Consider the following 14,016-nt stretch of genomic DNA (forward strand, 5'->3'; position numbering starts at 1 on the left):
CAAAGCTAGCAGAACATGAATTATTTACTAAATTTTGAAAATTTTTCTAGGAACAGCTTAAAAGTTGTAGCCAGCAACAAAAGAAGATGAAGTTATTGTGTTCTTGTTCTGAGCAGATGAAGCATATTTCTAGGGCAGCCAGTGAATGAACCTTTTCCAGTTGTGTGTGCAATAAAAACCAGTTTATGATTTCACAGGTAACCTAATGCCAAGATTGCAAAATGAAGTATAAACAGTCTGCAAAAATATGTGACTGTGTGTCTGTGTGTGCACATGTGTGAGGTTAATAAAGCATGCTAGGTTTCCATTTTGGTGCATTTTAGCTTACTCACTTCCCAGAAATGCCGGTTGACCTTTTTTTTATTTTATTGAATTATTCTTCTGTTGTTATGATTCTGATGTTCAGAAAAGATACCCATAGGATTTCTAAACCACAACATTTCAAAACCTCATGGCAATCTGACACAAAACACAACAAAATAAAACAAAGAGGTTATATCCGAAAAGAATACATGGGCTGCTTAAAGAAATTCTAGAACATTTAAAAATGGAATGTCTCAAGGATAAAGACAAAAAATTAAAGCAAAACTCCTTTATCCACAAACTTTTATTCTTTTCCTGCTATTTGAATAACACCAGGAGAGATTTCAATTACTCCGCTTTGTCAATGGGTTCCCATAGGTGGGGAGCATTTAAAGTTGGCTGTGTATGAAGCCATCCTGTTGGAGTTTGCTCTTAGAGATCATTCTGTCTTAAATCTCCAGGGAGATGCCGTAATGTCACAGTTAAATGTGTAGACCTTGGCATCAAGAAGCCTAGCACTAAAGTTGGCTCTACCACTTATCAACTGCTTGAATTTTGAGAAAGATGGCTGAGTTTTCTCATCCTGTTTCCTCATCTATCAAGTGAGGTTAACAATTGTGGAGAAGTTAGGAAGCATAAATGAAACATGTAGTTAGTTGTCAGCGATCACAATAAACTCACAAATAGCAGCTGCTATTGTCATCTGTCTCAGGCACAAGGTGCAAATTTAACGAAATATGTGGTCTTTTTCAGGAAAAGTTTCTAATTGTATAAGAATGGATTTTAGTTGCTAAAGAAGTATAAGTCAAAGGGATCTATACCTACTATATGTATGTGTATGTATGTATGTATGTATATTGATCTTTCTGTGTATTTGAAATGGAGATAGCACGAGGTGGGGGGGCATTCTGGTACTCCTGCCCTCTCTTCACACAGGGAAGCCAATCTATCTGGCAGTATTGTGTTGTTTTCACATTGTTGTCAGAAATAAATCTTGGCAACATGCAGAAATGGTAAGTAGAAATTTATCCTCCATCAGCATTACTATTATATGGTTTATATCCCTGTTTATCTCGTTTAGTCATCCAGCCATCCAGCCATCCACCCCTCCACCTATCCACCCACACACCCACACACCCATCTACCATCCATCTACCTATCTACCTATCTACCATCCATCTACCTATCTACCCACCCATCAACCCATCCACCCACTGTCTACCCATCCAGCCTTCCAACCATCTATAAATCCATCCTTGACTAGGTGCTAGGTCAGGGATATAGGAGATGAATTAGGTACAGTTCCTGTTCCCAAGGACCCCAAGGAGGAGCAGAGTAGAGGTGGAGGGGAGGTGGTGGTAGTTGTGGCATGGCATACCTGAAGATATAATTATTCTGTAAAGAACAGTATACATTGAATAGGTACAGGATTTTGTGGAAGCTGGGACACTAAGTATTTTCCACAAAAGTTTCTTTACAATTGATTTTAATATTCATCTCAGTATAAATAACTCTTTGGCACTTTATTTACACAAACATGCAAACAGAATTTAAATGTATCACAAATGAGATTAAGGTCTTCAGTTGCTGATTGGAATACACAGAGCTATTTAGCTTTTCTGTGTAAGTCTGATCTTGGTTATCTTTAAAAATTATGTATACATATACCACTGCTAATGCTTGACAATATACTAATGTCCAATTGTAGCTTGAGGGCCACAACATGTTTAACGTAAAGCAGTCTCTTGCGAAGACCCTACTGTGGAGCAATTAACTTTGTGAAGCAAAAGCCCCATTTTCTCTTTGTGTACTCACAATGCAGAAGGGGTATATTTGGATGTCAGTGGGCCAATTCATCTATTATTAGTCCATCCCTATAACACATACAGAGTTACAGTCACATTTCAACAGCTTCTTTGGAAGCTATTTGTACCATAAATTATCTCAAGTAAATTTCTTTTGTTAGATGGTGTCATTTTGAATAAAGGCCTTTATTGTAATCAATGTTGCTACTCAGAGTATTAATATCAGAACTTGACCAGAAGAGAAAAGAAGTCCTGTGATTCTAACAAGATTCTGCTCACTTGTACTCAACCCTCGAATCTTTCAATACACATTGATCTGGGCCAATTTATTAAAGGAATGATATTTACAGAAATCTTATTCTACCTCCATCCTATTTTCGCAGTGTTTTTCTGGCTTTTGTTTTAAAAACTGTATCAAATTACCAGAATATTGAAACCCACATCCCTAATGTTTATGTGAAATCAAAGTATGTTTGATTGTAGCGGAAGAAAATTTGCTCAGCAGACCGACAACCTGGGTTTCAGTTTACAGCCTACAATATTTATGTTTCTGTATTTTAATTCATTCTAGAGCTTATTTATCTTTGATATGCTGTATACCATTCATGATTTACTTCTCTTGTGACATAAAATGAAAAAAAAAAGGAAGGAATAAATAAATTTGGGTTTCTGAATTTCTGGGTGGTAGACAGATCTTCATGTTTTATAAATTTAGAAGTTGAAAATATAAGAGGAAAAAAAGAGTAAGCATTAACAGTATAGAGGTAGCAACTGATGGCTTCATGTACCTTCCCCTCGTTCACTTCGGAGACTTCTGGTGTATTAGGGCTGATGGATAATCTGGTGAATTCCTGCATCCTCACATTCTGGTGGAATTTTGAACATGGAAAGGGACTTAGGATGTGATACTCATCATTTGTTGTCAGCTTTTCTGCAGCTCAGGACACCCCCCCCCCCCATCTTGTTGTTTCTCATTTTGGTAGTACAAGGCTGTGGCTGGGTCCAAATAGCACAGTGATACAAGAGAGAAGCAGAGGGCAGTACGCTCACCTGAGAGGGCCTAGAAAGGCCAGTGAGACACCTAGGAATGGGAAGAGGGAGGGGGAGGTGAGGGGAGAGAGGAGAGGGAGAGAAACACAGTCCTTTCATTCATTCATCACTCATTCTTTGAGTGCTTATTGTGTCACAAGTGCCAAGGGTAGTTCTGGGAATCTGAAGATGAATGCTGCCACTCCTGCCTTCAAGGTGTTTCAGTCTAGCAGGGAGAAAGACGTTTAGGCCAGTAATTAAACTCATTAAGGTAGCTGTTAGAATGCTGAGCTGCAGCTCTGGTACAGAAGCAGCACAGCTGTGGGGCGGGTGCTGTGCACGGCAGATAAAGCTGCTGCTTATGATGCCTGCATCCAACACTGGAGAGTGTAGTTTGAGTCCTGGCTCCTCTGTCTGCTTCTGCTCCAGCTTCCTGTAACTGTGCATCTTGGGAGATAGCAAATGATGGGCTTAAGTGCTGGGGTCCCTACCACCCACGTGGGAGACCCAGATGGAATTCCTGGCTCCTGGCTTCAGGTTGACCCAGCCCCAGCTGCTGTGGGGATTTGGGGAGTAAATCAGCAGATTGAAGATAGCTGTCTCCCTGTTGCTTTTTCAAATAAATAAAACCAGATAAAAGAAATTTAAAGAAAACACAGATACGGGGACACCAGCCCTCTGATTGAACTCTAAATCAAGGAGCAAGATGTTTAACTCTTTTGATCTTCATTTTATTCAACTATATGGTGGTAGGAGGGCGTGGGGGTTCATTTTTTCTTTTAAACTTCAGATAATGTGCTTGACAATCACAGTGGACAATGAGTAAATGGAACAGCGTGGGTGTGTCTCTGGTGGTAACACAGGTCTCAAGGACCTAGGAGGGATCCTGATGTCCAATTTCTGGTGTGCAAGAACCCCCCTCACACCCTGAGAGAACATTGGGTGCCACGACTAGCAAGGAGTTGCCACTGATAGTTGAGTTCCTAGCTGTCAACTTGTTGTCTTCTCTAGGTAGCAAGATTTCTTTAAAAAAACGACTGTAGCTGATAGTTGAGGTGAACAGCCAATTGCCTTTTTGTGGCCCCAGTTTCTGACCCTTGAATGTCTTCCACGTGACTCACCTGTGGCCACTTAGCTCCATGTTTAATTGAAGAACCCTGTTCTCCACTAGCCCCCTCTTCTGGGCTTTCCATATACTTACTGCCTATACTTTTTTTTTCTTTTTTTAAAATTTTTTGACAGGCAGAGTGGACAGTGAGAGAGAGAGACAGAGAGAAAGGTCTTCCTTTGCCGTTGGTTCACCCTCCAATGGCCGCCGCGGCTGGTGTGCTGCGGCCTGCGCACCGCGCTGATCTGATGGCAGGAGCCAGGTACTTCTCCTGGTCTCCCATGGGGTGTAGGGCCCAAGGACTTGGGCCATCCTCCACTGCACTCCCGGGCCACAGCAGAGAGCTGGCCTGGAAGAGGGGCAACCTGGACAGAATCCGGCACCCTGACCGGGACTAGAACCCGGTGTGCCGGCGCCGCAAGGCGGAGGATTAGCCTAGTGAGCTGCGGAGCCGGCCACTGCCTATACTTTTAGCCACACCCTGGCTTACTATGTTAGAGAAGCATTATGCTATGAAGCCATATTTTACTTATTTTATAATATATAAGTGTATTACACATTTGATTTAAAATTTTTTTTTTTTTTTTTTTTTTTTTTTACTTTTTGCCAGGTAGAGTTAGAGAGAGAGAGAGAGAGATCCAAAGAGAGAGTTATAGACAGTGAGAGAGAGACAGAAAGGTCTTCCTTCCGTTGGTTCACTCCTCTAATGGCCGCTATGGCTGGCGCTGTGCTGATCCGAAGCCAGGAGCCGGGTATTTCCTCCCAGTCTCCCATGTGGGTGCAGGAACCCAAGCACTTGGGCCATCCTCCACTGCACTCCCGGGCCACAGCAGAGAGCTGGACTGAAAGAGGAGCAACCGGGACAGAATCCGGCGCCCCAACCGGGACTAGAACCCAGGGTTCTGGCTCCGCAGGCAGAGGATTAGCCAAGTGAGCCATGGCGCCGGCCTACACATTTGATTTTTAAAGAGTGAATACAATTTATTTGGTCCTTTCTGCCTTTTTTTTTTTTTTTTTTTTTTTGTGGCGAATGAAAAGGAGCTGCTGTTAGGTCATGTCTATTGAGTTCTTACTAGGTGTCAGGCTCCACACATTTTATTCATTACATTGGTGCTCCTCAGACTTTGATGGAAATATAGGTCACCTGCAGACCTTGTTAGAATAGATTCAAGTTCTGATTCCTTCAGCCTGGGGTTGGGCCTGAGAGTCTCCATTTCTGATCAGCTCCCAGATGCTGTGACTGTCTACAGATCGTGATTTGAATGGGAAGGCATTGTTATCATTCGATCCTGGTGACAATCTATGAGATACATTGTTGTTGTTTGTTTTTCATTTTACAGATGTGGAAATTGAAGTTTGGAGGAACTGGCTAATTTGCTCAAGGTTATGTTGCTAGAAGGCAGCACAGTGCAGACTTTGATCCAGGTTGCATCTTGGTACAGTGTCTCCCATTTGGGTTTTTGAAATAGGAGTATTTTACCACTCCCAAGAGTGGTGTGATATTACCTGAAACAGAGTTCATGGTTTTTGTTTACTAAGTCTTCCTTTTTAATGAAACTTTCCCAATTTAATTTCTCCTTATGTAGGAATTTGTATTAAATGGTGATTCAGAGGGCTTAGATGGTCTCTAAAGACAAAGTACATAAAGATATGTAGTACGATTTACGGCAATCCATTTTGCTTTCCACTGTTCCAGTGATCAGGGGTCAACAGCAGCCTGAAAACATTAACTGAAATAGTCCATAAATAAATAAAAAAAATATTATAGTGTGCGGAATCTTCAAAAAGCTCATGGAAAATTTGCATTTTTTTTTTTTTGACAGGCAGAGCGGACAGTGAGAGAGAGAGAGACAGAGAGAAAGATCTTCCTTTGCCATTGGTTCACCCTCTAATGGCCGCTGCGGCCGGCGCGCTGCGGCCAGCACACCGTGCTGATTCAATGGCAGGAGCCAGGTACTTCTCCTGGTCTCCCATGGGGTGTAGGGCCCAAGCACCTGGGCCATCCTCCACTGCACTCCCGGGCCACAGCAGAGAGCTGGCCTGGAAGAGGGGCAACCGGGACAGAATCCGGCGCCCTGACCGGGACTAGAACCCGGTGTGCCGGCGCTGAAAGGCGGAGGATTAGCCTAGTGAGCTGCGGCGCCGGCCTGCATTCTTTTTTAAAAAGCGATTTTATTTGAAGGTCAGTGCTACAGAGAGAGGGGGAGAGTGGGAGGGGAAGAGAGAGAGAGAAAGAGAGAGAGAGAGAGAGAGAGAGAGAGAGAGAGAGAGAAAATGTCTTCCATTCACTAGTTCACTCCCCAGATGCCTGCAACTGCCAGGGCTGAGGTAGGCTGAAGCCAGAAGCCAAGAGCTTCTTCCCAGTCTCCCATGTGGGTGGCAGGGCCCAAACTCTTGGACCATCTTCTGCTGCTTTTCTCAGGCCATTAGCATGGAGCTGAACTGGAAGTGGAGCAGCTGGGATGTGAACTGGTGCCCATACGGATGCCAGCACCACAGGTGCTGTACTGTGACTAACTTACACATTAAGCTTTAGCTTAGGAGTGCCTTTTAGTGCCTGCAGCTTCAGGCATCCACTGAAGTCTTGGAACATAAGTCCTTCAGATAAGGGGGAACTACTACTCTTGCCAAAACCATGGTCTAGGAAGCATTGTGCTATTGATGAAATCTGCATTGAAACAAGAAGAAAACTTCTGGGGAAGGATGCCTGTGAGGAAAGGAGAACCTCAGGCTGATGTGTTGTTTTAATACTGAGTGAACACTCTGTGCTAGGCTTGCCAGGCTCTATCTATCCTCAACGGATCACATGTTCTTTTAAAAACCACCCTCTGACCGGTTGATAGAAGTAATATGGTTCATAACAGAATATTTGGGATACATACAGAAGTCTAATATTAAATGTAGAAAATGATTTAAAATCACATCAACTTGGACTTAACTTTTTTTTTAAATTTTAAAGGAATGCATCTCTGAAGGTTGACCAAGGACCTCAAGAGTTCCCAGTGGCGGTATCTTTCTACAAATTATGTAAACACTATGTTTTTTGGATGTGTGTGTGTGTGTGTAGGTGGGAGACATGGTGGGAAGAAAAAGGGCAGGATTAACAGTGCCTGAAAGCTCGCCTTAGCAAACGTGAAGGCGCACCGCCAGCCCGCGCGAGTTCTGGGGGGCGCGCCCCAGCTGTCATCCGGGTCCCCCAGGCGCAGCCCCTGCAGGTCAGCCGGCCGACGCGCTCTGCTCTCAAACCTGGGCGCCAGCCGCCCACGCATGCGCAGCCCGGCCTCCGTGTCACCGGCCTGTTTTCTCCAGGCAGGTTTTCGGTGGGGTCAGCGAAAGGACCTGCACTACCACAGGGAACGGATCCGAGACCCCATCCCCAAGAAAAAAGGCTGGCGTCGAAGCCGGCTCGGGGCTGGGGGCGGTTTCTCAGGCCCCCCTAGGCACACCCTCACCTTTTGAGGTGTCAAAACATCCTTGGAAGCAACTAACTTGAGAGGCCGGGCTCGGGAGGTGGTCAGCACGAAAGCATTTTAGGGGACAGAACGGGCAGCGGCGCGGGGGCGACCCTCTCCAAAACTTTCCCGGCTGTGCTCCCCGGATGCTCCGGCTTTCTTCCCTTCCTTGGGTTGTTTCGGAACCATTCATCCACCACTCCTCTGGGACCCCACTTTGTAAATTGCATTCGCTTTCTTGGGGAGGGGTCCTAGAGGGAAGCCCAACCTATTACCGTGTTCGGCCACGCTCCCTCCAACCCGGCGGGCAGCCCCGTGAGGACACCCCTGGACGCCTCTGACAGCCCGAGGGCTAGCACCGGGCAGTGGCTCCGCCCGCCCCGCCCCTCCCCACGCCCCGCCCCCGGCCCCAGACCCCGAGCCGGGGCCGCCCGCGCGCTCCCACCCGCGCCCCTGGGGACTCGCAGACGGCACGAGCCCGGCCCGCGCGCCGGGCATGCTCAGTGCGGGTGCCCGGCTCGCGAGTCGGAAGCCTGTGCGCGGCAGCCGCTGCCGCCGAGCCGGCCGGGGCGCACGGAGAGCGCGCGGGACTCGCTGCAGCGGCGGCCGGGCCGCGGCGGACCGGGGCCGGGGCCGGCACCGGAGCCAAGTCCCGCGCGGCTACCCCGACCCACCGGCCGCGGCGCCTGCAGCTCGGACTCCGCGCAGGGAGGGCGCGGGCGGCCGCTGCCGGCGTCGGCGGGGCGCGGAGGAACCGCGGCGGCGGCGGCTGCGGCCGCATCCTCGCCTCCTGCCCCGGCCCGAGCGCCTAGCGGAGCCGTCGGGCATGGAGCCCTGGAGGCAATGCGCGCAGTGGCTCATCCACTGCAAGGTGCTGCCGGCCAACCACCGGGTGACCTGGGACTCGGCGCAGGTGTTCGACCTGGCGCAGACCCTCCGCGATGGGGTCCTGCTCTGCCAGCTGCTCAACAACCTGCGGGCGCACTCTATCAACCTCAAGGAGATCAACCTGAGGCCGCAGATGTCCCAGGTAAGGAGGCCGGCGCGGGCAACCCCCGGCTCCAGCCGGCGTCTCCCATTAATCTTGCGGCTAATTTCTTTGTGTGAATGCAAACATCTAGGTGCGCTGGCGTGCCCTGCCTCCTAGCCTGCTGCTCAGGGGACCACCTCGGCGCTTCCTACTTGGGCTAGAAATGGGTTAGTTAGCTCTTTAGCTGATTGCAAAGGCTTTATGGGAGGCGGGAAAAAAAGATAACAGTTGTCTTTGCGTGCCCTTCAGCTACTCCGTGTCTCTCTCTCTCTCTCTGTAGGGTCAGCTCATCTATAAAAAACGCTGGGGAGGATGAGACGAGGTGATGGGGGGGTGCGGTGGTGGTGTCGTTTTGCTTCTCGTCTGCTCTTCTGCTTTCTGTTTTTGCGTCCGTGCTTTGTTGAAAGAGGAACCATGACATACACAAGGACTCTAGGAAGTGGAGGGCGTTGGGGACCGTTATCTGTAACAGGAATGACACTAGGCGGAGGAAGGAAAAGGCAGCGGAACCGGGGCTGCCTGCGAAGGCCCCTGAGCCGCGGCCAGCTGGATGGGTGTGTTCAGAGCTGCTCTTCAGCCTGTGAGAAGGAGCCTGTCCAGCGTCTCCCAGCAGCCACGGGAAATGAGAAGTTGCGCTCGAGATTCCGCTTTCCCTCCGTGGGTCGTGCGCTCGGGTGGCCTGGTGCGCCCCGGGCTCCTGGGGCTCCTGGGGCTCCTGGGGCTGAGCGCCTGGACGTGCCTCTGAAAGCTGTAGCGAAATGCGGCTCCGGGAGACTGTGTGCACCCTAGCGTCAGCTCGAAAGTCACATGGCAGCCGGAAAGTTTTTGTGTAGAAGGATGTTGAAACACCATCCAGAACCTCCTTTTTCTCTTTCACGGTGTAAAAAAGATACTTTCAACTTTAAAGGGAGAGGAGAGAGTCCCCTCGGTGACACAGTTTGGCGCTGATCCTGTGTGATGCAGAACCTCTGCTACTTAGCGAGGAGAGCAGTGCCTTTTGAGAAGTGACTCTGATTAACTGTACAGTTGAAGTGGGAGCTCATACGCTCCTCCCTGTCTTGGTGTTCACGTTCCATCAGGGTTCCTCTGCCTGCCTGCCTGCCTGCCTGCCTTCAACCAGCTGGTGGGCAGTTCCCAAGAAAGAACAGGCATGCAAGTGGTGAGGGCCATGTGTATTTGAAAGTGAGGTCAATTATCTTATACCGTCCCCTAAACCTCCATGGTGATTGGTAGCACTGTGGACCCCATCAGGGTGTCTCAACTCCAGGTGTCCTGTCTGGGGTATAACAGATATTTCCACTATGGGGGGGAGGTGCTGCAGTCAGGTGGCTGTCCAGTTCCATGGATTCCCATTTTCCATCTTGTGCAGAGTCTCTGGGGGCTGTGTGGGTCAGGATGCTGTGGTCCACCAGCAGGGAGCATAATACTGTGCACATTTCCTGAAACTTGTTTCCTGCCACTCTCAGCAGTTATCCTTTGAGTTATTCTCAATAATCAAATTTTCTGGACAGCTGAGGAACTCCCATTTTGACACGCAAACCTTTATTTGGATATTAACAATGATGAAAATCTTTTGAATGTGTTTAACTCTTCTTAGAATATATTAGATGTGATTTAGTCTTTTTGAGGAGTAAGGGTCATAGTTACTGTGTTTAGCATCAGGAATGAAAATTTAGCAAATACAATGGTGTGAGAGCTGTCTTCCCCACTGGGGGTGCCACAAAGAACACACCAGAATACGTGGCCTAAAGAAATTCTTACCCTGTGCTGTCAGATAACCACCAGATTATAATGAGGTAAGTAGGGCAGTTAACTTCTTCCTTTGGTCAGGGTGCTTATGAGTTCTTAAGTTTGTCTACTCCTGAGCTTTCTGGGTTCCATTGCAGTTTCTCCCATTAGTGTTCTATGAGGGAGGGCTTCTCAAGTGTGAATCCCGGATGGCTAGAACTTGAGCATGGTGGTGTCTGTCTAGGCTTCCCTGCTTATCTTGGCCTTGTTGCAGAGATGTAAGGTTGCTAAACAGCTGAGCACTTAGGCACATGAATTTGTATTTTACAGGTTGTCATTAAATCCTTAAATGAGTCTTACTAAATAACTTTATCAATTACATTGACATGTTTAACATGCCTATAGTCCCCAGCACATATTATGTAATGTAGTCATTATCCGCAAAATTAATTTTTTTCTGCTATTGTCATATAAGAGTAATAGGTGATAGTTACAATTTAATAAGAAATATAAAATTTTACAGTCCTTTAGGCTAGCATCCTAAGTGTTTCTGCCTCCTATCTTTCTTGGGAAAGGGCCTACCTGCTCCTACTTATAAGGCTCCTACCCCATAAGTTCTGTTCAAACAGCTTTGGGAATAACCTGCTAACCTAGAGCAACCCTGACATGCATCTCAGCAGAGTTTACTGTTCTGAAGTTAGAGATGTTGTTCCCGGTGCTTGGGGCTTTTTGCTGTGTCTCCGAGTTATTCCATCCCTGGCTGAGTTTTTATTGATGATATCAATTTGACACAGAAGATCATGTACTGTAGGGAAATAACGGGAAGTTCTCACTTCAGATCTGAGGCATTGGAGACACTGCTCTGAGCAGATGTTGACAAGCAGAATGAGTTTATTGATGTTTTGCTCTTTGCCTGTCGCTAGTTTTCCTGAAGGGGAGGCTATTACTAGCATAAGATTGTTTATTCCCATGAGTGGGATGTTCTTTTGTTTTCTTCTTTCTGCTTTGTTTGCATTAAAAACCCTGAAGGTAATGATTGCTCAGTTATCAGTTTGAAACTTGGAGTCTTTTTTTAAAAATTTTTTTATTTTATTTTATTTTTTTGACAGGCAGAGTGGACAGTGAGAGAGAGACAGAAAGGTCTTCCTTTTGCCGTTGGTTCACCCTCCAATGGCCACTGCAGCCAGCGCATCGCGCTGATCTGAAGCCAGGAGACAGGTGCTTCTCCTGGTCTCCCATGCGGGTGCAGGGCCCAAGCACTTGGGCCATCCTCCACTGCACTCCCTGGCCACAGCAGAGAGCTGGCCTGGAAGAGGAGCAACCGGGACAGAATCTGGCGCCCCGACCGGGACTAGAACCCGGTGTGCCGGCACTGCAGGTGGAGGATTAGCCTATTGAGCTGCGATGCTGGCCCGAAACTTGGAGTCTTAATAAGTTATCCTCCCAAAGAGAAGCACAAATGGATCCCAAACCTCCTGTTGTTCTTCTTGGCTGTGGACATCAGCCTCTTTTTTGGTGTTGTCATCTTGGTAATGGGAAGATCGTCAGTTGAAAAATAAACACACTAACAACTAATTTGGATTTTATTTTATAATGAGATAAACATTAATCCCTTTTAGTTAATTAACATGTTCCCCTTATTATAAGGAATAAAGTTAACTAAAATCCAGATAGTGAAAATCCAGGAAATCTGGTGTCTGTATTAGATCGTGTTTTCATATTAAACAGCATTCTCTGTGGGACACAAAATATATGAAAGACTTTGAAGGAGAGCCTATGGGTGCTGGTTGTACTGGTGGTGGTGGTGGTGGTGGTGCCTCCGGGAGAGGCATGAATGACTAGGTTGATATTGCTTTTAGTGATTAAGTCTCCCTGAATCAGCACCATAAATCTGTCATTGATGAGACTATCTTTTTTTTTTAAACTTTCATTTAATGAATATAAATTTCCAAAGTACGATTTATGGATTACAATGGCTTCCCCCCCATACCGTCCCTCCCACCCACAACCCTCCCCTTTCCCACTCCCTCTCCCCTTCCATTCACATCAAGATTCATTTTCGATTATCTTAATATACAGAAGATCAGCTTAGTATACATTAAGTAAGGATTTCAACAGTTTGCTCCCACACAGAAACATAAAAGATGATTTTTTTTAAATGATGATGAAATCAGATCAGACCTATTGTCATGTTTAATCCCAGTGAGAGTCAAGTTGGGAGTTGATAATTTCTTTTTTTTTTTTTTTTTCAGAGGATCAGTTTAGTATGCATTAAGTAAAGATTTCAACAGTTTGCACCCCCATAGAAACACAAAGTGAAATATATTGTTTGAGTACTCGTTATAGCATTAAATCTCAATGCACAGCACATTAAGGACAGAGATCCTACATGAGGAGTAAGTGCACAGTGACTCCTGTTGTTGACTTTACCAATTGACACTCCTGTCTATGGCATCAGTTATCTCCCTATGCTCCAGTCATGAGTTTCCAAGGCTATGGAAGCCCTCTGAGTTCTCTGATTCTTATCTTGTTTAGACAAGGTCATAGTCAAAGTGGAGGTTCTCTCCTCCCTTCAGAGAAAGGTACCTCCTACTTTGAAGACCTGTTCTTTCCACTGGGATCTCACTCACAGAGATCTTTTGCCAGAGTGTCTTGGCTTTCCATGCCTGAAATACTCTCATGGGCTTTTCAGCCAGATCCGAATGCCTTTAGGGCTGATTCTGAGGCCAGAGTGCTATTTAGGACATCTTCCATTCTATGAGTCTGCTGAGTATCTCACTTCCCATGTTGGATCACTCTCCCCTTTATTTATTCTATCGGTTAGTGTTAGCAGGTACTAGACTTGTTTATGTGCTCCCTTTGACTCTTAGTCCTTTCATTATGATCAATTGTGAACTGAAATTGATCACTTGGACTAGTGAGATGGCATTGGTACATGCCACCTTGATGGGATTGAATTGGAATCCCCTGGTATGTTTCTAACTCTACCATTTGGGGCAAGTCAGCTTGAGCATGTCCCAAATTATACATCTCTTCCCTCTCTTATTCCCACTCTTATGTTTAACAGGGATCACATTTCAGTTAATTTTCAACACTTAAGAATAACTGTGTATTTGTGGGGAGCAATCCGGACTAGACTAAGTTACTCGAATTAGGACTTATTCTATGCATCTGCTCTCCCACAATATGGCGCTGGGAGAGAAGTAAACAGCTTCCGCACAGCTGCCTCCAGTTCAACTAATAAACTGTAGGACTTGCTCCTGATTGGAGGAGAGCAGCGTACTCGGCGTGTGGGCAGCCGAGTTGGGATTGGCGGAGGAGGACTATAAAGGAGGAGAGAGACGGCATGCACCAGGAACATCTATGGGGAACATCTAAGGGAACCCGTGCAGCCCCTGAGAAAGCCGGCCGGCGGTGTGCCGCTCCCCTGCGGAAGTGGGGAATGCGGCCAGGGGGAACTGCCCTTCCACGGAGGTGGAAGGGATAGTAGCCAACCCGGGAAGAACCAGCAGCAAACCCGGGGAGGGCCGAGCAGACGAAAGAACAGCGCAGGGTCCTGTG

General features: G+C 46.8%; 1 protein-coding gene across 1 annotated transcript in view; it reads left to right on the top strand.

Annotated features, from left to right (window-relative positions):
- The first annotated feature begins 8,135 nt into the window (after positions 1-8,135).
- The window catches only part of VAV3 (vav guanine nucleotide exchange factor 3), a 411,833-nt gene continuing 405,952 nt past the window's right edge, over positions 8,136-14,016 (top strand). The window contains exon 1 of the mRNA XM_002715817.5: positions 8,136-8,727. Coding sequence (XP_002715863.2) covers positions 8,194-8,727 — 534 coding nt within the window. The 5' untranslated portion in view covers positions 8,136-8,193. The remainder of the gene's footprint in view (positions 8,728-14,016) is intronic.

This window comes from Oryctolagus cuniculus, chromosome 7 (assembly GCF_964237555.1).
Source record: "Oryctolagus cuniculus chromosome 7, mOryCun1.1, whole genome shotgun sequence".
Classification (NCBI taxonomy): Eukaryota; Metazoa; Chordata; class Mammalia; order Lagomorpha; family Leporidae; genus Oryctolagus; species Oryctolagus cuniculus.